Source organism: Myxine glutinosa, chromosome 1, assembly GCF_964187855.1.
Source record: "Myxine glutinosa chromosome 1, kmMyxGlut1.1, whole genome shotgun sequence".
Classification (NCBI taxonomy): Eukaryota; Metazoa; Chordata; class Myxini; order Myxiniformes; family Myxinidae; genus Myxine; species Myxine glutinosa.
In genome coordinates, this window is record NC_136261.1 from 100,886,285 (window position 1) to 100,909,403 (window position 23,119).

Here is a 23,119-nt window from a genome sequence, read left to right on the forward strand (position 1 = left end):
TTTTCTTGCTCATCAATTGCAGCAGAAAAAGTCGAGGTTTCATGAAGCCCCTCACCTCGTTCACCTCGTACGTATTTAATTTGTGCAGCTATTCAAATTTCAATAAAGTGCTCTGTGTCTGCAGCCTTGTATGGGTCAGAGAACTCCTCCACACCATCCACTCCTTTTTCCTATTTCACCTCATCCTGGTCAAGTCCGAACTCCTCCCACCCTTCTCCAAAAAAAACCACCCCTACCTTCCCTTCTCCAAAAAAACACTCATACCTTCCCTTCTCCAAAAATACACCCCTACCTTACCTTCTCCAAAAAAACCACCCCTACCTTACCTTCTCCAAAAAAACTACCCCTACCTTCCCTTCAACAAAAAACCACCCCCACCTTCCCTTCTCCAAAAAACCACCCCTACCTTCCCTTCTCCAAAAAAAACCACTCCTACCTTCCCTTCTCCAAAAAACCACTCCTACCTTCCCTTGTCCAAAAAACCACTCCTACCTTCCTTGTCCAAAAAACCACTCCGACCTTCCCTTCTCCAAAAAACCACCCCTACCTTCCCTTCTCCAAAAAAACCACTCCTACCTTCCCTTCTCCAAAAAACCACTCCTACCTTCCCTTCTCCAAAAAACCACTCCTACCTTCCCTTCTCCAAAAAACCACTCCTACCTTCCCTTCTCCAAAAAACCACTCCTACCTTCCCTTCTCCAAAAAACCATTCCTACCTTCCCTTCTCCAAAAAACCACTCCTACCTTCCCTTCTCCAAAAAACCACTCCTACCTTCCCTTCTCCAAAAAACCACTCCTACCTTCCCTTCTCCAAAAAACCACTCCTACCTTCCCTTCTCCAAAAAACCACTCCTACCTTCCCTTCTCCAAAAAACCACTCCTACCTTCCCTTCTCCAAAAAACCACTCCTACCTTCCCTTCTCCAAAAAACCACTCCTACCTTCCCTTCTCCAAAAAACCACTCCTACCTTCCCTTCTCCAAAAAACCACTCCTACCTTCCCTTCTCCAAAAAACCATTCCTACCTTCCCTTCTCCAAAAAACCACTCCTACCTTCCCTTCTCCAAAAAACCACTCCTACCTTCCCTTCTCCAAAAAACCACTCCTACCTTCCCTTCTCCAAAAAACCACTCCTACCTTCCCTTCTCCAAAAAACCACCCCTACCTTCCCTTCTCCAAAAAACAACCCCTACCTTCCCTTCTCCAAAAAAACACCCCTACCTTCCCTTCTCCAAAAAACCACTCCTACCTTCCCTTCTCCAAAAAAACACCCCGACCTTCCCTTCTCCAAAAAAACACCCCTACCTTCCCTTCTCCAAAAAAACCACCCCTACCTTCCCTTCTCCAAAAAACCACTCCTACCTTCCCTTGTCCAAAAAACCACTCCTACCTTCCCTTCTCCAAAAAACCACTCCGACCTTCCCTTCTCCAAAAAACCACTCCGACCTTCCCTTCTCCAAAAAACCACTCCGACCTTCCCTTCTCCAAAAAACCACCCCTACCTTCCCTTCTCCAAAAAACCACTCCTACCTTCCCTTCTCCAAAAAACCACTCCTACCTTCCCTTCTCCAAAAAACCACTCCTATCTTCCCTTCTCCAAAAACCACCCCTACCTTCCCTTCTCCAAAAAACCACTCCTACCTTCCCTTCTCCAAAAAACCACTCCTACCTTCCCTTCTCCAAAAAACCACCCCTACCTTCCCTTCTCCAAAAAACCACTCCTACCTTCCCTTCTCCAAAAAACCACTCCTACCTTCCCTTCTCCAAAAAACCACTCCTACCTTCCCTTCTCCAAAAAACCACTCCTACCTTCCCTTCTCCAAAAAACCACTCCTACCTTCCCTTCTCCAAAAAACCACTCCTACCTTCCCTTCTCCAAAAAACCACTCCTACCTTCCCTTCTCCAAAAAACCACTCCTACCTTCCCTTCTCCAAAAAACCACTCCTACCTTCCCTTCTCCAAAAAACCACTCCTACCTTCCCTTCTCCAAAAAACCACTCCTACCTTCCCTTCTCCAAAAAACCACTCCTACCTTCCCTTCTCCAAAAAACCACTCCTACCTTCCCTTCTCCAAAAAACCACTCCTACCTTCCCTTCTCCAAAAAACCACTCCTACCTTCCCTTCTCCAAAAAACCACTCCTACCTTCCCTTCTCCAAAAAACCACTCCTACCTTCCCTTCTCCAAAAAACCACCCCTACCTTCCCTTCTCCAAAAAACCACCCCTGCCTTCCCTTCTCCAAAAAACACTCCTACCTTCCATTCTTCAATCCCCCCTACCTTCCCCCTCCTCCCCAAACTCAAAACGCCACCCTCCTCCCCCTTCCCCAAACATAACCCCCTTCATCTCTCCATTTTGATCTCTTCAAAACCCACACACCCTTCCATGTCCTTCTCCGAAAGCACCGCCTTTACCCCCATATCCTACTATTACCCCCTCCCCTTATCACGAACCCACCCTTACCCCTTCCTCTTTGTCCCAAGGTCTCCCTTACCACTCCATATCCAACCCACCCTTACCCCTCTCTCATCACCCCAAACCCACACTTCCCCTTCTCCCAAACCTCCTCCATCCATCTTCTCACAAGGTTTTGATTTCCATCTGTTGCTGGTTTTTAGCTCACCTGGACAAGTTCAGGGGAGCTTGTGCGATGGCGCATCGTCCGTCCGTCAACACGTCCATCTGTCAACACTTGCAATTTCTTCTCCAAAACCGCTGAAGGGATTGTGACCAAACTTGGCACAAATTATATTTGTTGTGTTGCTACTAAAGTCTGTTCACGGCATTAAAAAATAACAGGGGTTTAAGGGGGTTTACTGGGGTCAAAGTGGATCCAGGTTTGAACCCCCCCCCCCCCCCCCCCCCCGTCCCTCAATAGGAATTTGCTTTTCCCCTGAAACGAAACACGATTTCAATGAAACTTTACCACAACCTTCACCACCTGTAATGCACCAAAGTTTGTTCACAGCATTCTGCCCCTTTGGGTGTCTATGGGGGGAGGGAGGAGGATGGTTGCCCCACCCCACCCCCAAAATAGGTATTTGCTTTTTTTCTCAAACTGCACACGTAATTTCGATGAAACTTCACCACAACCTTCATCACCCATGATTTACCAATGTTTGTTCAAGGCATTAGAAAAATTGGGGTCTGAGGAGGTATACGAGGGTGGGGAGGGTTGCCCCCCAAAATAGGTATTTTTTTTGTTTGTGTAAAGTCTTATGATTATGTTAGTATGATTCTCCATGCTGCCCTGTCTTATAAGCAACCATTGAAATAGGTTTAAAAAAACCTTTAGTCAGTTCAGTTTGCTATTTATTCTTCCAGGTGAGCGCCAGGGGTATTGCCCCTATGTTTGTCATTGTGTGATGCAAATGTTTCACCGTCATTGTAGGGCTACACACACACACTTGTTGAAAAAAAGTTTTAAACCATTTGTTTGTTTTTTTTCAATTAAATTTTGATGGATAAAAATGTATCAGAAGAGGACCGTCGGCCAAATTTCAGCTCTCGGACGTATGGAATCTAGAAAACGAACGGCTCAAATATTTGAAACGGGACAAATAAAGTTCAGATTAAGTTAAATAAAATTGTGCAATAAAGAGAAGACCCCTCAGTGCCTCAATATAAATTAGAAACTCCTTGACGTTTCATCTCTTGTATAATTTCATAGGTGCCTTCATTATGATGTCATAAATAGACAAGTATTACGCTTGATGCAATCAATATGAAATTTCTTGAGCGTGATCTCGGAATAAATTGGTGGAGAAAAAAATAATTGATATCAGTCAAGTGGTTCAGCAGCCATATTTTTATGGCGTAGCCCATAGAGCAATGCTGCCTGGAGCAGTGTTTGGCTGTCCGTCCTCTGTATGTATCCCTCAAACATTCACCAATCAGAACTGAGGATCTGGTCAAATAACAGGGAGACTGCAGATCCTCCACTCAGCAGATCCAAGCCTGGCTATGGCGTTGTTAGACTATCAGTCTTGTTTTTTCAACCCTTGAAGGGGATAATGGGGTCTTGGCGACCAAATACCAGGACGGGTTGGTCGTCTGGTAAATCCGACTGAGGAACACTGATCTAGAGTAACAGCTACTTCTCAGCAGTGTAAGCAAACATGTAATATGTATTAGGATGGGAAGGTCACATTAGTAATGGCTACCATATCTGTATCTGCATATGATTATGAATGAATCGGGGAATGTCAAAGGATTGATTAATGAAAGCATCAACAGTAACCATGACAAGTTTTGCTTAGAATATTTAGATGTTTCTTAAAGCAGAGAAACAATGACCCGTTGTTTCTTATCTGTGGACTTGGATTGTATCTCGAAAGCGATCCTTTGAGTAGAAGCTGATCTCATCAGCTATGATCAATCGGAAAGCAAGTTATATAATTATCGCTAATATTCGCTGCATTCCAGACCTGCAAATTAAACCAGGCAGAGTAGTGAGTGGCAGGTGCTCCCTGTGGACCATGCAATAAATCAAACAGCAATAAATGGATGTGGCACATGATTCTGAGATATTGCAGCAGTTCGTCAATTTCAAATATCTCTCAAACTTGCTCGCATGCACATAGTTGTATTTTACCTTTGTGATCTTAAAGGTTCATATGACTGTTTACCACGCAGGATACATCACGGCAACTCCGGGACCTCGCAGATCTGCGAGACCAGCTGGAACATGTACGGGATAGGATTGAAGGAGAGGTGAGGAACTCGAGATTAGGCAAGCTATGGCCTTGGATATCTGGGAGAGAAGTGATGATGCATCATTTGGTATTGTTACGTTTATGGGCGGTAGGTGAAAGATCCCAGAGGAAAGGTAGGATTGTATAATTTATAGCATGTGGCACGTAGAAGAAACCTCGATGTAATAAGTAGGGAAACTGTAGCATGAGGTTTATGTGTCCACCACATGGGGGGTGGTGTTGTGCTAATTATCGGTGGGGTTTAAGGCTAGTTTTCCCCAGTGTGTGCTTTCCCTCTAATTTTAACCTCACGTTTTTGCTGACAAGACCGGCCATGCAACAACATTTACTGCCAACTACAAGCAGGCAGGACATGATGGGATTAAGCCCTGCCCAAAGGACCTAATAGGCAAAAGCCCGCTCACGAGAGGCGGATAAATGGGAATTATCCAAGATGTATAACCACAATGTATTATATATATGTACATAAACAGTACGCATGTTTTTGTGTCAGATATGTAACCCGGGTTATTTTTTTTATTTTCGGGATCGATCGGGGCAGCAGTCTGTTGCCTATCATTTCCAAGCTGGACTCCAAAGCCAAATAAGCTTTTCCAAAGAGTTTCCAAGCTGGCCTCCATAACTGCCAAATATATGGATGTCAGAAGAATGTGTTGTATGCTCAGAACAATATCGCCTGTAGGGTGGGTACTCTGCTAATCATACTAAAATTTGGCAATTATCTGTCTATATGTTATGTATGCACATTCAGTTTGTACTTCTGAATATTAAAGAATAGACTAGAACGGCACTCGGTAGAGCACATACCTCCGGCAGGCTGAAGAGTTTGTTTTGTATCCCGGTGATAGGCCGGATCTGGATTCGGACCCGAACCAAAATCGAATCCCTTGTTCTTATCGCCGAACCAACTCGTATACCGAGTTTTGTTATAATCAACACCCTTCTCCAACCAGAAATCCATCCACAACTTTTTGAAATCTAATGCTCGACATCGTTTTTTGGCTCTATTTTTTTCGAAGGTTTATTTACTCAATGGTGAAGAATCGCTTAAAATAATTCTCAGATCTGGATCCGGATCTTCACCAAAATCTAATAATTTTGCCCTTATCACATACCCAACCTCTCCACCAAATTTCGTACAAATCTGTCGACGACCTTTTGAAGTACCCTGTTCACAGACAAAGACACAGGTAGATGGACCGATAGACAAACAGACATGGGTGAAAACACAATCAAATTTTGCATACTTGCTCAGAGTACCCATAGTCAGGTCATGGACACATAATAACTCCCCTCCCCCCAACAAGAATGGGGGAAACGACTTTCAATTTTCGACCATACATGGAGAATAGTACAAGTGGTTTAACCACTGGTCCCATGCAGGAGGGAGTGGGTATAAACACCTTTTATTCGCTCTTGGAGGGAACGGGTGTTACGATCACCAAAATGAGACTCGTCCATCCGTTATGTCATGTCATCTTCTCCTACTTTCTGACCCAGCTATGTTCCCTCTCCCCCTCAATCCTCCTCCTTGGTGATTTCAATATCCACATGGACTCCACTGACTCCACGATAACCACTGACTTCACTGATTTACTCACCTGCTTTAACCTCACTCAACATGTCAACTTTCCTACCCATAACCGTGGTCACATTTTGGACCTTGTCTGCTCTACTGGATTAATCTTGCACCATCTCTCTGGCTCCGACCTCACCCTCTCTGACCACTTAGCCATCACTATGACCATCAACATCCCCGCCCCAACACCAAGGCATTATCGCACTATCAACTTCCGTGAGCTAAATGCTCTTTCACCTACCTCATTCTCATCCACCCTCTCTGAAAAAATGTCCACTTCTCCCTTCATTGACCTCCACAACCCTTCTGATCTCACTGACTACTACAACCACACTCTCTCCTCCTGCCTTGACCAACTTGCGCCTATAAAAACCAAAACAGTTTCTTTCACCCATTCTGCTCCCTGGTTTACCCCTGAACTCCGCCTGATGAAAACTCATGCTCGCCAACTTGAAAGACTCTGCAATAAAACAGGTCTCACATTCACTCCCAAGCCTACAAGGACCACCTACAACACTACAAAGATGCCCTCTCCCACGCCCGCTCCGCCTACTACTCTCAAATTATCCACTCTGGCTCCGGAAACCCAAAAGCACTCTTCTCTACAATAAACAAACTCCTCAGCCCCCTGAACACCACCACCCAGTCATTCACAATAGACAACTGCATCTCCTTTCTTTCATTCTTCCAACGCAAAGTTGAAAACATCTACAACAGCTTGACCACCGCCGCACCCGCTCCCCCTCAAACCACCTGCCCCCCCCCCCCTTATCCTGCCATCCCCTGTCTCAATTCTCCCCAATCTCCCCTACTGACCTCTCTGAACTCCTCATAGGAATGAAAACTGCCACCTGCACTCTTGACCCCATCACCTCCAGCTTTGTCAAGGCCTCCCTTCCTGCTCTCTCTCCACTTATCATTGCAACAATAAACTCCTCCCTGTCTACAGGCATCGTCCCACCATCCCTCAAAATTGCTGCTGTTACCCCCATTCTGAAAAAACCTGGACTAAACCCTGACACCCTAAACAACTTCAGACCCATCTCCAACCTACCCTTTCTGTCGAAAGTTTTGGAATGCGCTGTAGCTGCTCAACTCAAACATCACCTCTCTGCCAATAACCTGTATGAAACATTCCAATCCAGATTCCGCTCCAACCACAGTACTGAAACTGCTCTCCTCAAAATCACCAACGACCTCCTCCTCTCCTCTGACGCTGGCAACCTCAACATTCTCATCCTCCTCGACTTCAGCGCCGCCTTTGACACCATCGATCACACCATCCTTCTCACCCGACTTGAAACCACCTTTAACGTTACTGGCACTGCCCTCTCTTGGATTAAATCATACCTCTCTGACAGACGCCAGTTCATCTCCATCAATAACTGCAAATCCCCCACTGCTCCCCTCCCCCAAGGTTCAGTTCTTGGCCCCCTCCTCTTCATCCTTTACCTGTCCCCCCTCGGTCACTTAATCCGCCGTCATGGTCTCCAATTCCATTGCTTCGCCGATGACATCCAGCTTTTCATCTCCACCAAGTCCATCTCCACCGCCACCCACTCTATCCTGACAAACTGCATCACTGAAATAAAATCCTGGCTTCAAATTAACTTCCTCAAACTTAACTATGATAAATCTGAAATAATCATCATTGGCCCAAAAACGCTCATAAAATCCACCAATAACTTTGCCCTCAACATCGACGGTGTCCCAGTATCCACCTCCCCTCACATCCGGAATCTTGGCATCATCTTTGACCAAACCCTCTCCTTCGACAAATACACTAAACAGATCACAAAGACAGCCTTCTTTCACCTGAAAAACATCGCCCGTCTCCGTCCATCCCTCTCCTCCATGGCTGCAGAAACCCTCATCCATGCCTTCATCACCTCCCGTCTGGACTACTGCAATAGCCTCCTCTATGGTTCACCCTCAACAATCACCAATAAACTCCAATACATTCAGAACTCCGCTGCCCGTCTACTCACCCATTCCCGGACCCGTGACCACATCACCCCCGTCCTTTACAAGCTTCACTGGCTCCCCATCTCCCAGAGAATCCAGTACAAAATCCTCCTCTTGACCTACAAAGCCCTCCATAACCTGGCCCCATCCTACCTGGCTGACCTCCTCTCCAGACACACTCCCAACCGCAACCTCCGCTCTGCTGGTACCAACCTCCTGCCCCCCCCCCCCCCATCCGGACCAAATTCAGATCCTGGGGGGACAGGGCCTTCTCCATCGCTGCTCCCTCCCTCTGGAACTCACTACCTCACACCATCAGAGACTCCTCCTCACTCACCACATTCAAAACATCACTCAAGACCCACCTGTTCAATACTGCATTCAACATTTAACCCACAGCATTTAACCCCTGACTATCTCTTCTCCTTCTCCCTCCTTTTTGCTTTGAATATTTCCCTATTGATTCTTGTTTTTTGCAATTGTTTTTATGTTTTGCTATGCATTATGTTTTGCACTCTGTCAAAGCGTCTTTGGGCTCCCTGAAAAGCGCTATATAAAATAAATGCATTATTATTATTATTATTATTATTATTATTATGTGAAGAAGCAGGGAGGAGGTATCGACACTTTATTTTGTTCCCCGTGGGAGTGTGTATTACAAGTACAACATATTCAAATCATGACTAATCATTGTAACTGGTATTGTACCATTTATTTTAGCTCACCTGGACTTTTGTCCGGTGGGCTTATGCGGTTGAGCAGTGTAGGTCGGTCAATGAGTGAGCGAGTCCATTCATAAACATTTCAGTCATTATCATTTGAACCAAACACACGATGTCGATGAAACTTGGCCACAAGCTTCATATCTGATGCCGAACAAAGGTTTATTTCCCGCATCGAAATCTGCACTCATTATGGGGTTATATGGGGGTGGGGGCAGGGGAGCGGTCTTTAAGGATGTCTATGTGGGATCAAAGTGGGTGTAGGTTTGACCCCCCCCCCCCCCCCCCCCCAAAATATGTATTTGTGTTCTCCGAAACTACACATACGATTTCAATGAAACTTGACCACAACCTTCATCACCCACGATGTACCAAAGTTTGTTCACGGCATTAAAAAAATATATCAAGGTCTAAGGAGGTCTGTGGGGGGATTGAGTGACTTGCTCCTGATCCAGGTGAGCTTTAGGACCTGTGGTCTTATTTTTCTTTGACATGTTGATTCAATCATTCACCATTTCAGAAAATATTCTCATAGTTTCAAACACAAATATTTCTGTGTTCTGTTGCTGCAATGCACGAGGTTGGTATTGAGCTGAATTAAAGAAATTCTGGGAGGAGGCAGATGTTGGGTGATGGTTGACAGCAGGGAAACAGTTATTTACCATGCTCCCTTGTGTGCACGTGCAGGGAAGCGTGGTCCTTTCATCTCCTTTTTATCGTGGATGTTTGATTGGATTATTGATTGGGCGTCTCCGGGGTGCTGCTTTTCTTGGAGCTTCTGTGGGCCTGCTCACTGGTGCTTATGCTGCCCAGAATTATGACTTGCCCAATGTGGGAGAGACACTAGAAAACTGGTTCCGTGCCATTAAAGGAGACGATGAAGATTAAGAACTTATCCCTCTCTCTCTCTACAGTGATGGCGAAGTCTTGCCTCAGTGCTATGCTTGAATGCAATTGAACTGGTTACAAAAACCACCTGTCTTCAATGCATGCATGTCTACCTTACTCTATTTATCTGCGTGTGTATTATCGGGGACGAACTGTAATGTGAATGCATCAAAGAAAATGAACGATTTTTTTTTTTAATCTTCCTCTGACATTCAAAATAAATGATTGGTAGAGATTCTTCTTCATTTGTATGCAGCACAAGGCTGTGCCGCTTGATCGATGCCCTCTGCCGGTTGGGTCGGAATTTGGAATTTGGACATGGTGCTGGCGATAGTTCGCCTACTCTTCACATAGGACACCATGGGATTGGATATTTAATGTCTACCAACACATGCTGGCAGGAGGGACGCCTGTTTAACGTGCATCCGAGACACACACATCGATGAAACAGCAGGATGACAGTTTAAAGCTGTGTCGGAATTTGAACCCAGGCTGGACAGCTTTGAGGGGAGTATGCGTTCCTCTAAGCCAAACCCCCAGGGTCATCACCCAAACTTGAAAAAAACCCTCAAAATCCCGGTTTTAAGGAGGGGTTTTCACGTCAAAAGTGTTTTCTCTAATTTTTATCGAAGGTTCTTGTACCATTTCGGTGGTGATGCGAATGCGATTTCAAATTTTGATCGTGGACAAAATGTTTGGAACCTCTGCTCTCAGCATCCTGTCAGCCCATGGATAGCAATAAAAGAATGCTGGTTGGTAGTTGACATGTCTATTTATACATTGAGGAAATGCACTTCAGTTTCTCCAACACAGATAAAGATGTTTTATACAGAACAAATTATAATAAACTTTTTTTTGTAACTTGTGTTGATATTGTTCAGGATGTACCCAATTGCTACGTTTTGTTGTTGCACTCGTTACATTTAAAGGAATGTCAATAATGGATTTGGTTGATTGTGCAGTTCTGGCCCAGGTCCTCACAGATGTCAACCGACAACTGAACGCTGCAGTTCTCGGGGAGAGGTGCCCAACAATTGTGGATTTGACCAGGATTCCAGACCATCTTTCTTTCCTCACGCGCATGTGCTGGTGATCCGAAGGGTTAAATCAGCATAGCTATCAATGCTCATCTATATCAGTCTCTCTGATGTACCATACCCTTCACAGTGTCGATGTGGGGGTGATTTGTCATTCTTTCCCAGAAGAAGATAGGACAGGAATTTGGCCAAAGTGCCGACAATAGCTTGCCGACTCTTCACTCCCTTTTAACGTCCATCCGCAGGATGGCACATACACTAATGAATCGGGATGACAATTTGTAGCTGGATCGACATTCAAACCCAGGCTAGATGGCTTCGAGGCGAGTGTGCGTACCTCGGCCATCCTGCCAGCCCATCAATGCTCATCCATGTTTTCATAAAGAAAGGTAGGTCCTACAAATTGTATAATTTACTGGAAGTGTTGATACCTCACTGAACACTGAAGGTGGAATATATGATAGTTAGTATAAATATTCTTAGCAATAAACAAAGTTGAGTGTCTCTCATGTTAATGATAGTTGAATCTTTTGCCATTTTCATTGCAGATGATGAAAATGATGGTCGAACAAGCATTGTGTATTTTCTTCAACAATCGATCAAATACACCCCGTGTCGATAAAACAATCACAAAGCAGCAAACCAAAACCCATGATTTCAGTCAACAAGAAACGAGTATGATTGGCTATTATACAGCAAGCATTCGACCAATATGATACCGGTTTTGATTTGGACGAATGGCTCTGCTTGGAAACTGTTAATGGCGTACTTGCTCGTTCCTTGCAATAGTGGTGATTTACCTGCGTAGGTAACTTAGTCGCACAACTCCAGTTAACACCAGAGTCGCGGATAGCCTAAACGGTCTTATTCGGAGGCACAACCCAAACACGGATTTGACTATGGCCGTGCGGGAGGGAGAAGGAAAATGGAGGCTGCGGCAAAAGCTTCCCTTCAGCGCACCGACGTAGCTCCGGTCCTGTAAGGGGATTTACTCGAGCGGGCACAGGTTTAACAGGGGATGCAAAATAATACAAAGGTTTATTAAAGGAAAAAGGCAAAGACAGGAAAAAGCACGCGCCGGTAGCAAATATCCTAATCGGGACGTCCCCACACGACAGATTTCAGAAACGAGACGAGGGAATATGAATTAATAAAAAGAACACGTTCGTCGTGTAATTGGGAAAGGTAATGTAGTGTGTGTGCAGTGTGCAGTCTTATCTGTCTGTAGTCTTGCGAGTAACACGGCCCCGCTCCACGCTCCGATCGTTTTCACACGAGGTAGGCCCTGTTCCAAGCTCCGATCCTCCCGCCGCCCACGAGGTTCGTGCACCAGGCACCACTCGTCCAACGCAGGCCAGCGAGCTCCACACAAGGTCGACCCTCAACTCGAGCACGAACACAGAACGACGAAGAACGGCAAAGGGGGGAAGAGCGCGAGTCCACTGCACGCCAAGTGCCGCTTCAAGCCAAGTTCAAGCCAACGAAGCAACGCTCACAATTCTCTCCCTGTCCGAACTCCACTGCTGGCCAATTCTTCTGCTTGCCAACTCACTCACTCCACTGCGTCTCAAGACTCACTGCCAGATGCAACTCACTGAACCAACTGCCGCGCAACTAACTCACTCCACGAAAGTCCTGCCGCCCCTCGTATCACTCCGCAGGGGTGACGTCAGCCTTGGCGCGCCACCCAAACAGTGGACTCCACCGAATCACAGGCCTGTGGTGTCGTCATAGCACGTGGCACTCGAGGTGGATAGGCCCGCCGGAGGTGTAAATGGCGGCGGCCATGCAGCGGTGTCCTGGCCTGGTTTCCTTCTGAAGTCATGTCAGGGGTGGGCGTTATTTAATGTTGTACTCGGGACCTATCTATGGTGTCTTCAGGGTATGCGTGCCAAAAGGGACAAAGGTTTGGCTAACCAGCTGAGGATACACAGGGGCGCTACTCTTTAATCCCTAACTCTACGTAACACACGAACCTCCTGGTAGGTTCACAAGTATACATTTTAACCTGACAAACGCCTACACATACTAACGTAAAGGTACACAGTGGGTTCGAGCTATCGCGACATCTCGAAGCATGTTACCTATTCAGATCTAGCTGCTCTACATATCACTACCCTGCCAGACATAACATTACTGACAGTCTGAAGCCCTGATAAGCATTCATGTACTTTATTAACAAGTCCATTCCAAAATATTTCACGTGCATAGTTGATAAATCAGTCTTCTCACCAACCTCAGCAAAACTGCCCATTCATTGCACAGACAAATGAAGAAATCTAATAATTTAAAGTCATCGCCAGAAATGACGTGAAGTTAATCTCTTGATTTAATTACACAAAGGAAAATGATTTGGGGACTAAAAAGATCATTATCCGTCATCCTTTGGTGCTTTCTCAGCGCTTGGGTGGACTGAAAGGATCACTCCAAACCTTCATTCCTGTAGAAACAACATTACCATTGGTAATTATTATTGGGCAAATGAGTAGGCCGATGTAAGTAACAAACAATTGATTGGAAATTGTGAAAATGCAAGATGTTAATTCCCAGGCAAAATTATTGGTTGAATGAATGAATGATCGTTTTAAGGCCATTTTCCCCGCTAGAGCGGGGGTTAGCCTTGCGGGCCTCATGAGAATCATAGTTCCCTGTTTGAGGCAATGTTTTTATGGCCGGATGCCCTTCCTGACGCCAACCCTTGGTCACGCTCTTACGATGCACAGGGATACGGTGTACCTATTCTCGGTCGGGGTACACACCAGGATCATTCATCCCAGCAAGCTGGTACTCAATTTGCCGACCTCGGAAGGATGACAGGCTGAGTCAACCCCCCTGGCGTTAATTCAGCGATCGACTGGGATTCGAACCCAGGATCCTAGGATCCCAAGCCGGCACCCTAACCGCTAAGCCAACACCAGCTCATTTATTTAACAAATAAATTCCATAACAGGTTTTTTATGATTGTAACATCTCTTTACCAAATAGAATGTGCAACAATGTCTAGGAGGATGATGCAGAAGTAACACGCTTACCTGAAGCTGCCTAATCTGAGTTTTATTCTTGACATGGCCATAAACTACCGGATTGGTGCTTTGCAAGCAGGGCATTGAATTGAACTAGTCCTTGGATGGATCGTGAAAGAGAGAGTTAATGCCAGCTTCATTCATGTACCATGCTCTACATAGAGCGTCGGTGTTCCAGAAGCGGTTTCTTGGCTAGGATTACAACTTACAGTCCTGGATGGGTCGGTCACCACTCCAACACAGGAAGTCGGGGTATTAATTTGGTATTTAGCCAGAGTGCCGGCGATAGCTTGCCAACGATTCACGAAGGATACCGTGGGATATTTAACGTCCACCAACTAATGTCAGTAGATGGGACGCCAAGTTTAACATTCATCTGAGGGACAGCACTATGATGAATCACCCTGCCTGTGAAACACCAGGATGACAGTTTATAGCTGATTTGACATTCAAAACCAGGTTCAACAACTGAAAGGTGTGTGCATACCTCTAAACTATCCTGCCAGCCTTCATGCGAGGACTGGTAGGATAGCACAGAAAAATGTGTACAAACCTCTGCGCTTTTTTCCCCCCCCCCCCCCCCCCCCCCCCCGCACCACAAAGCAGCAAATGCTTTCCAAATGGGGAGGGCCCTCAAGTCAACAAGCAAGACAACGCACCTTGCCACATGACTGCTCGGTATTAGTTCAACGAGAACATTGAAAATCCACAGTGGCTCACCCAGAACCTACGAAAATGTAGTCAAACCACTGATATCTACAAATGCTGGTCGAGGGCCAGACATTACACGTCATAATCCACGACTGAATTTGCACTGACTGCAAAGGAGAAATGACGCAATATGCAAACCAAAACGGCACTCAGTAGAGCGCATACCTCCACCATGCTAAACAGTTCCCGTTTTGTATCCCGCTGATAGGCTGGATCTGCATCTGGACCGAAAACAAAATCGAATCGGCTTGTTCTTCTCACCTACCCAACTAACTCGCCCATGAAAGGTACTTCCGAATCCGTCCATAGCTCAGTATTTGGTGTGACCACCATTTGCATTGACACATGCTTGGAAACAGTGCCTAATTGAGGAAAAGATGGTTGAAGAAGGTTTGACATCATTTCAGATCTGGACCAAGGCCTAACGCAGTTGGGCCAACGTTGCCACTTGATTTTGAAGATAGGGCAATAGTCATTCCATTTCATCCCACACATGTTCTATGGGAGAAAGATCAAGCGAAATATCTGGCCAGGGAAGTGTGGGAATGCTATTTTGTACACAATCATGAAACTTTTTGAAAATATATGTTTTAGAGGATGATATCCCTGATCCATTAGCAGAAAAATACTTTTTGGGGGAGAATAATAACCCAGATAATTGGTTCACGAGTTATCAAGTGACCACTATATTCGTTATTGGTGTGTGTCTGTGTGTCTGTCTGTCCGCAGCATAACTACCCGATGATATCATCCGATCTTGATGAAATTTGGGTGGGAGGTCGATATCATGATCTAGTTGTGTCCTGCCTAGAGTGGGCGTATTGCGCCCATTGTGGGCGGAGCCACGCCCGAAAAAAGATGTCTTTTTGGGGGGTAATCGAGTTCAAGCTACATCTTCTCCGAGGGGTTTGGTGTAATCTGACAGGGGGTTTGATATTTGGTTAGGCCAATGTCATGTGTCTAGCCCCACGGAGCTCGATTTTTCATTTTTATTTTTTTTCATTTTCATTTATTTTTTATTTATTTTTTTCATTTCATTTTTCACCAAATTTTCGGTATTGTGTAGCTAAGTAACCTCATAACTGATTATACATTATTTTCTATCTCATTTCAAGGTCAGTAACCTTCGTTTTGACATTTCCAGGCCTGGCCTGTCCGGGCCTGTTTCGGTTATAGTTATAGTCCGTCCTTTGTCATTGAATACCGCTCGCTCGTGAACCATCGTCGTCTCCTGACTTGTCGTGTTTTAAAATCGGAATATTTTCACTTCCGTTATGCAAATGATCTACTTATGTTGATTCGCGTGATGTCATGGGGGCACAATTCTGATGGACTTGTATGTCTGTCTTTCATCACAAGTTAATCTAGCGTTCAATATGCCGATGTGCCATGCTTTTAACTGTTCAAATGGTCGAGAAATTTGCCCACTGAACTCAGAAATCGTTTTTCTTGCATCCCTGACCCACAAAAAGATTGTCAACGATTGTGTGCTTTGTGGTTGAAAACCCGAGGAAAAACCAACTTAAACATCAAAACGTATCTTCATTTGAAATATAGTGTTGTTTGCGAAGACTACTTTGAGCCATCAGCTCATCAGCATGAGTATTTGATCAACAGGTTCACTAATCAAATGTCAGAGACATTGGTGTTTCCTAACTCCCCCCTCACCAAACGTTCACCCCAAACCCCTCCTCGCCACCCGTTCACCCCAAACCCCTCCTCGCCACCCGTTCACCCCAACACTCACCCCTCCCACTCGCTCCACTTGTTCACCCCAAACCCCACCCCCTCCCTCCATCACCACCCACTCACCCCCAACCCACCCCACCTCTCACCACCCGTTCATCCCTACCCAACGCCCACCACCCGTTTGTTGGGGTGAGGGATGGTGGGAGGGAGCGTTCCTATAACAGAGATCAAACCCAAACAACACAACTTAAAAAGTGCACACTATGGACGTACTAGCTAGAATACATGAAAACCAAGTATTACCTCCAGGCTGGATTGATTCCTGGTTCACTCCTTCTCTGTTCTTTTGCTGAGTAATCTCTGTGTGGAGAAAAAAAAAAAAACACACACACACACACACACACACACACACACACACACACACACACACACACACACACACACACACACACACACACACACACACACACACACACACACACACACACACACACACACACACACACACACACACACACACACACACACACACACACACACACACACACACACACACACACACACACACACACACACACACACACACACACACACACACACACACACACACACACACACACACACACACACACACACACACACACACACACACACACACACACACACACACACACACACACACACTTCAAGCTGTGGTACTGACAATGGTAATAGTCTTAAACAAGCGAGTTGAGAATTTTTATTCATCATTATGCAATCAATTCAATCAGGCTACAAAAAGAATGCAATCAAAACAAAGCATTTTCAATTTCAAGCAGAACTAGAAAGAGCAATCAGAGATTGCAGACCCTCACCAGGATGTTTTCAGTGGTTTTTAAGGCTTTTGTGTTGAAACAAATATGGCGGCCAAACCGCGTGACCGATGACATCATTTTTTTTTCTTCACCAGTTTATCCCGAGATTATGCTCAACAAATTTCATCTTGATTGGATGAAGTTTTGTACTTGTCGAATTATGACGTCATAATTGAGGCACCTATGACATCAGCATTAACATATTTATTCCCCATGGAGAGTTCTTTACAATGAGCCATTTCTCAATTTTTTCTATTCAGCGCTTTGAGATAGAGGTGCAAAGTTTTTTGTTTTTTCCAAATGGCGGCCGAACCACGTGACATATGACGTCATAATTATCATTAAATTATACAGGTGGAGTTGCACCTACGGTGAAAATTTCCTGTCAATCGGACCAACGGTTGCAGAGAAAATCATATTTATTCTGTGCGGACAAACAAACAAACAGACTCAAATGCAATACCCTCTCCTCTGGCGAGAGTAACTAGAACAACATTTTTTGACATCACGATGTCGACCGTTATATGCCTCTGCCCACTTTATTGCATCATTATACATACTTATGCCAAGTTTGATATAAATCCATTCAGCTGCTCTCAAGTATCACATTTTTACTTGACATGACCTCTGACCTCACCAAAATCATCACCACCTCACCAAAATCATCACCTCCTCACACTCCTCACCTTTGATGTCAAAATCTAATCAGTTCATCTTTGCATTATAATATATACTTACTTGTACCAAGTTTGGGCAAAATTCCATCACTGGTTCACAAGTTATCACAGTAACAGGATTTTTACTGAACATGACCTTTGACCTCTTAACCCAAAAATATAATCGGTTTATGTTTACATCATTATACATACTTGTACCAAGTTTGATTTAAATCCCTTCAGCTGTTCTCAAGTTATCACATTTTTACTTTATGACCTCTGACCTTTGACCTCTTGATGCCATAATCCAATCAGTTCATATTTGCATCATACCAGTATATTGTTGTGGAAATGAGAATTGTGTTTTTTTATTGTTGTAAAAATATCACCCTCCTTCCTCCGGTTGTGTATAAAGGTGAAAGGGCGTCCCTTAGTTAGGTCATATACAATCGCGTTGGCCAATCATAGATTTCCTGCTTGTTGGTAGTTATTTCCTTATTCTGTGTATTAGGTTAAGGCTTTGTCTTCCATTAATTAATACTCCATTGCACCGAATTCAAATAGATAGATCCCCTTTCATTCCCATTCCCAAAGCCTCTATTGTCAACTGCATTTATTGCCAACTGCATTTGCCGCCATTACGGCGTGGTCAGCTCGGGGAAGAGGGGCGTGCCCGCCCATCGTCATCAAGGGTGGAGCCAGAGAGCCCGTGCCCACCAATCGGCACTGCGGAGAGCGACCCGATGGGCGTTTCCAAAAGGCCGGCGGCTTGATCGCCACGCGCCTCATAAAAGGGGGTTGGGAGGGACTGCCTAAGCAGATGAGTGAGGAGTCCACCGCAGTTGAGTCCACCGCAGTTGAGTCCACCGCAGTTGAGTCCACCGCAGTTGAGTCCACCGCAGTTGAGTCCACCGCAGTTGAGTCCACCGCAGTTGAGTCCACCGCAGTTGAGTCCACCGCAGTTGAGTCCACCGCAGTTGAGTCCACCGCAGTTGAGTCCACCGCAGTTGAGTCCACCGCAGTTGAGTCCACCGCAGCTGAGTCCACCGCAGCTGAGTCCACCGCAGCTGAGTCCACCGCAGCTGAGTCCACCGCAGCTGAGTCCACCGCAGCTGAGTCCACCGCAGCTGAGTCCACCGCAGCTGAGTCCACCGCAGCTGAGTCCACCGCAGCTGAGTCCACCGCAGTTGAATTGAGCTTTGACGGCAGTTTTGACCCGCCGCTACGAAGCAACGCCGCCGTGCGAACCAGATTGAGGAGGGTCGGCGGCCGCTCACCTCGAGCCTTGCCGTTTACACGAACAGGACCCGCATCCTTCCAGCTCTGTGGACCACCTGGACCATCCTCTCCTTCCAGCCAATCGTTCCTGCCTTCATTCCCCATTCATGTGAGTCTGTCTTTGTTTGTTCTGTCCTGGGTTAAGTAAGACTGTTTATAGGTAAGCTAATTTGCACTATGTTTCTTCTTCTTCTGTTTTTATTTTATTATTCTTCCTCCTCCTTGGTTGCTTTCAATTGTGTAAATAGTAAATAAATCATATTTGTATTCCTTACCCTTTGCCTTTCTTTCCTCTACATCTGTCGTTGTTGTCTTTTCCCCATTGAATACCTGTGGCACGATTTGGCCAACGTTTGAGAATCGGGTCTAGTCATTGTTAACAGTTCGTGCCGCGGCTGCCATCCGCTCGGCAAATTAACATCTTATCCACGGTCGCGAACGGGGCTGTGCACCGGCCTTTCCGGAGGTCGCGGTGCAGCTTCAGGGACCACGTCGGTCAGTAACAAACGAGGGGACTAATCCCCCCTCAAAGGGGAACCATAGGCCGACGTTGGGTTCCGCAACAATATATTTAGACCAAGTTTGTTCAAAATCCCAATTTGAAGTAGCTCATTTGCGGTTTCACGAGTTGGCACGGCAACATAAGTTTTACTTCACATAACCTCTGACATTTGACTGTGACCCCAAAATCTAATCCGTTCATCTTTACCTCATACATGCCTGCACCAAGTTTGACTAAGATCCCTTCAGCCGTGCTTAAGTCATCACGGTAACAAAATAATTGCAACTTAACATGACCTCTGATCTTTGACCTCGACCCCAAAATAAAATCAGTTTATCCTTCCATCTATCTATAATTCCAGTAATCTCTGTTTGTACGTTTGTACGTTTGTACGTCTGTACGTCTGTACGTCTGTTTGTCTGTGACCGCTGTTTCTCGACAACCACGGGTCCGATATACTTTTAACTTGCCAGGTATATTGCTGGGGACCCGAGGATGTGCCTTTTCAAGGTTTCATATTAATCGGACAATTACTTACCGAGCTATGTCCAAAAAACGATTCAACCAATCAGAGAGCAGCGAACGATCGCGTGTGCCGAACGTGGAGGACACACTCTGCCTCGGATGGCACATTTGAGAGCGTATTCATTTATTTCACGTTTGCAAACTATGTTGGCGTTAAACTATGTTTTAAAACTAATAAAACCGAATTTGCGATTCATTCGCTTTCCTGCGCGTTTGTGCACGCGATGGCGATTTCTTTACCAAACTCCGGAAGCCGTTCGCTTTGGACCAAACCATTGCATGTAAATAGAGGGGGGGGATTGTCACCGTACTCGCAAGCCGTTCGCTTTGGACCAAACCATTTCATGTAAATAGAGGGGGGGGATATAATTTTAGATATAGATATAGTACGGGCAATGCCCTAGTCATATATAATTATACCAAGTTTCGTGAAAATCCCATGACTGGTTCACAAGTTAGCTCAGTAACAGAAGTTTTACCTGACGGGACATCTGATATTTGACCTTTGACCTCTTGACCCCAAATTCTAATCAGTTAATCTTTAAATCATTAGACATACCTGTACCAAGTTTGAATCAGATCCCTTCAGCTGTTAAGTTATAGACCTATTAGACTTTGACCTCTTGACCCCCAAACCAAATAAGGTCATCTTTGAATCATACATAACTAGCAGAGTATCTGCCCGATGGGCGACCATATGGGCGATCTTGTTCCAAGTGTGCAACACATTCTTCTGCCATTGGATATTTTCTGCTGACAAATGCTTTAACTTGGATTTCTTGCCGATTTCCTTTGGTAATATCGACCTTGCTGATTTCTGTTCAACTTAAGTGGCCTTAGTTTTTGAGGCATCTCAATTTTCCAGAAAAAAATAAAACCCATCAACCGTCACCCGAGCTAACAATACCCCACGACCACCCCCCCCCCCCCAACCCACCCCCCCCGTCCCCCTTCATCACCATCCCCAATCAGTATCAGAACCCGAGCTCGCAATGCACTGTTTCTCTATGTACCGTCACCGGCAGGATCAGTCACCGGCAGTCTCACGGTGTGTTCACAATGTGACGTCACTGGCAAACTCGAAAATCGACAGTCTCGGGGTTTTTTTGGCACTTTGTGATTGGCAAAAAAAAAAAAAATCCCTTCAAATTCGACCAATTTCAATTTCACAAATTTCAGTTGAAAAAAATTTCAGTTGAAAAAAATTTCACCACTTAATGATTGCCAATTGTTTTTCAGAAAAAAAAAAATTGCGTTTGGGTTCCCTTTTAAGGGTCTTTTGGGTCTTTTCAGTCTTCGGGGTCTTTTCAGTTTTTTTGGTCTTCGGGGTCTTTGGGGTATTTTGGGTCTTTTCAGCCTTTTGGGTATTTAAGGGTTTTCGGGGTTATTAAGGTCTTCAGGATATTTTGGGTCTTCGAGGTTTTTCGGGTCTTTTAGGGCGTTTGGAGTATTTAGGGTCTTCAGGATATGTTGGGTCTTTGGGGTTTTTTCTATATTTTAGGTATTCGGGGTGTTTTGGGTCTTTTGGGCCTTTTTCGTGTTTCGGGTCTTTGGGTCTTCAGGATATTTTGGGTCTTTGGGGTCTTTTCAATATTTGGGGTCATTTTGGTGTTTGGGGTATTTTGGGTCTTTTCAATATTTTGGGTATGCTTTAACTGTTATGTTTTTGGAGTCTTTTAGGTCTTCGGGGTCTTTTGGATCCTTAGGGTCCTCGGGGGAGGGGCTCTGATCAGGCCTTTGGGGTCCTCTGGGTACTTCAGGTTAAGTATTTCAGGTTACAATTGTGGGTGGCGTCAAGTCGCACACAGCTCTTCCAGTCAGGTTCTGGAGTATCTCTCCATCCCCATGGTTTACACCCCACTTTATAGTCTGAGCCTCCACCTTAGTCCGCGACACCACTGGTCTCACCGCACTCGACTGTCATTGGGCCGGGGCCCAGTCTGTGGGGCGGCGCAACCTGGTATGACCTCTCAACAAGATCGGTGGGATGGGTTTTTGCCGTGACGGTGGCTTTTCCCACGTAGACTCATGTCAATGGCATGTCTGATCGTTTAAAAGAACATGTGAGGCAGATTACAGAGGGGTAAAACCTGTGCCAAGGGAAAGCGGATTTAGGCAGGAAGACAGCAGATTTTTATACAAATAATGGCGCGTAATGTAAAATCACAAATAATTCACCTCACACTTTATATGTTGATACATGCACTAAGGAAAATCCCCACAACTATAAACATACCAGAAATAAACATTTTTGTTAATGCAAAAGGATGTGGGGATGTTACTCCAAAAAAATATGTAAACAACCTAGGGATGATCACACACACAGTCAATGACAATTCGACATGGACACTCACGGAACTCGTGCATGTGCATCCTCGGATAGATGAATATGGGGTAGAGAAACGCAACGACTGCTCCAATAAACCCTCCGAACACGAGGCCAGAGCGAACGTATTTGTTCATGTTGATTCAGCCAAACAATACCATTGCATTAATAAACTCAAAAAACAAACACTGTACAGTACAAGACAACCCCGCAACCCGATACCGTACGCCTTTACGTGTGGTACGCGGAACGGAAGAGCAAAACCGACCTGCCCCTGAATTGTATTTACTCAGAAATATCATCACTTGTTTGCAGCAGAGAAGTTGAATCCCCTTTATAAATGCATTTTACATCATTTTTTAAATTAACCGTGGAAAGAAAAGACAACGAATTCTATTTCATATATTTCATGGAAACGTACACCAACAGCGCTCGTATTTATTCCGGCCGCTACACCGCCAACGCTCGTATTAATTTCGTCAGCTACTCCGCCAACGCTCGTATTAATGCCGCCCGCCACACCGCCATCGCTCGTATTAATTTCCCCCGATACGCCTCCAACGCTCGTACTAATGCCGTCCGCTACACCGCCATCGCTCGTATTAATTTCGCCCGATACGCCTCCAACGTTCGTACTAATGCCGCCCGC

The 23,119-nt window shown here is 45.3% G+C and overlaps 2 protein-coding genes across 7 annotated transcripts in view; one reads left to right on the top strand and one right to left on the bottom strand.

Annotated features, from left to right (window-relative positions):
* The window catches only part of RBPJ (recombination signal binding protein for immunoglobulin kappa J region), a 129,465-nt gene extending 118,735 nt beyond the window's left edge, over positions 1-10,730 (top strand). For all 6 annotated transcript variants that reach the window (XM_068115930.2, XM_068115923.2, XM_068115940.2 and 3 more), the window contains 2 exons: positions 4,636-4,713; positions 9,669-10,730. In XM_068115930.2, the coding sequence (XP_067972031.2) occupies positions 4,636-4,700 (65 nt within the window). In that variant the 3' untranslated portion in view covers positions 4,701-4,713; positions 9,669-10,730. The remainder of the gene's footprint in view (positions 1-4,635; positions 4,714-9,668) is intronic.
* A 2,487-nt stretch (positions 10,731-13,217) lies between these two features.
* On the bottom strand, positions 13,218-22,744 carry SMIM20 (small integral membrane protein 20). Its single transcript, XM_068115842.2, has 3 exons — positions 22,499-22,744; positions 16,633-16,689; positions 13,218-13,346 (listed from the first exon to the last, which is right to left on the bottom strand). Exons 1-3 carry the CDS (start codon positions 22,605-22,607, stop codon positions 13,303-13,305), a joined length of 210 nt encoding a protein of 69 aa, XP_067971943.1. The 5' UTR covers positions 22,608-22,744; the 3' UTR covers positions 13,218-13,302.
* Between the last annotated feature and the right edge of the window lie 375 nt (positions 22,745-23,119).

Coding starts and splice junctions, on each gene's coding strand:
- SMIM20 (XM_068115842.2), bottom strand. CDS start 22,607: ATGAACAAATACGTTCGCTCTGGCCTCGTGTTCGGAGGGTTTATTGGA. Junction 16,690..22,498: donor GATGCACATGCACGAGTTCC/GTGAGTGTCCAT, acceptor TTCTCCACACAG/AGATTACTCAGCAAAAGAAC. Junction 13,347..16,632: donor GGAATCAATCCAGCCTGGAG/GTAATACTTGGT, acceptor TTGTTTCTACAG/GAATGAAGGTTTGGAGTGAT.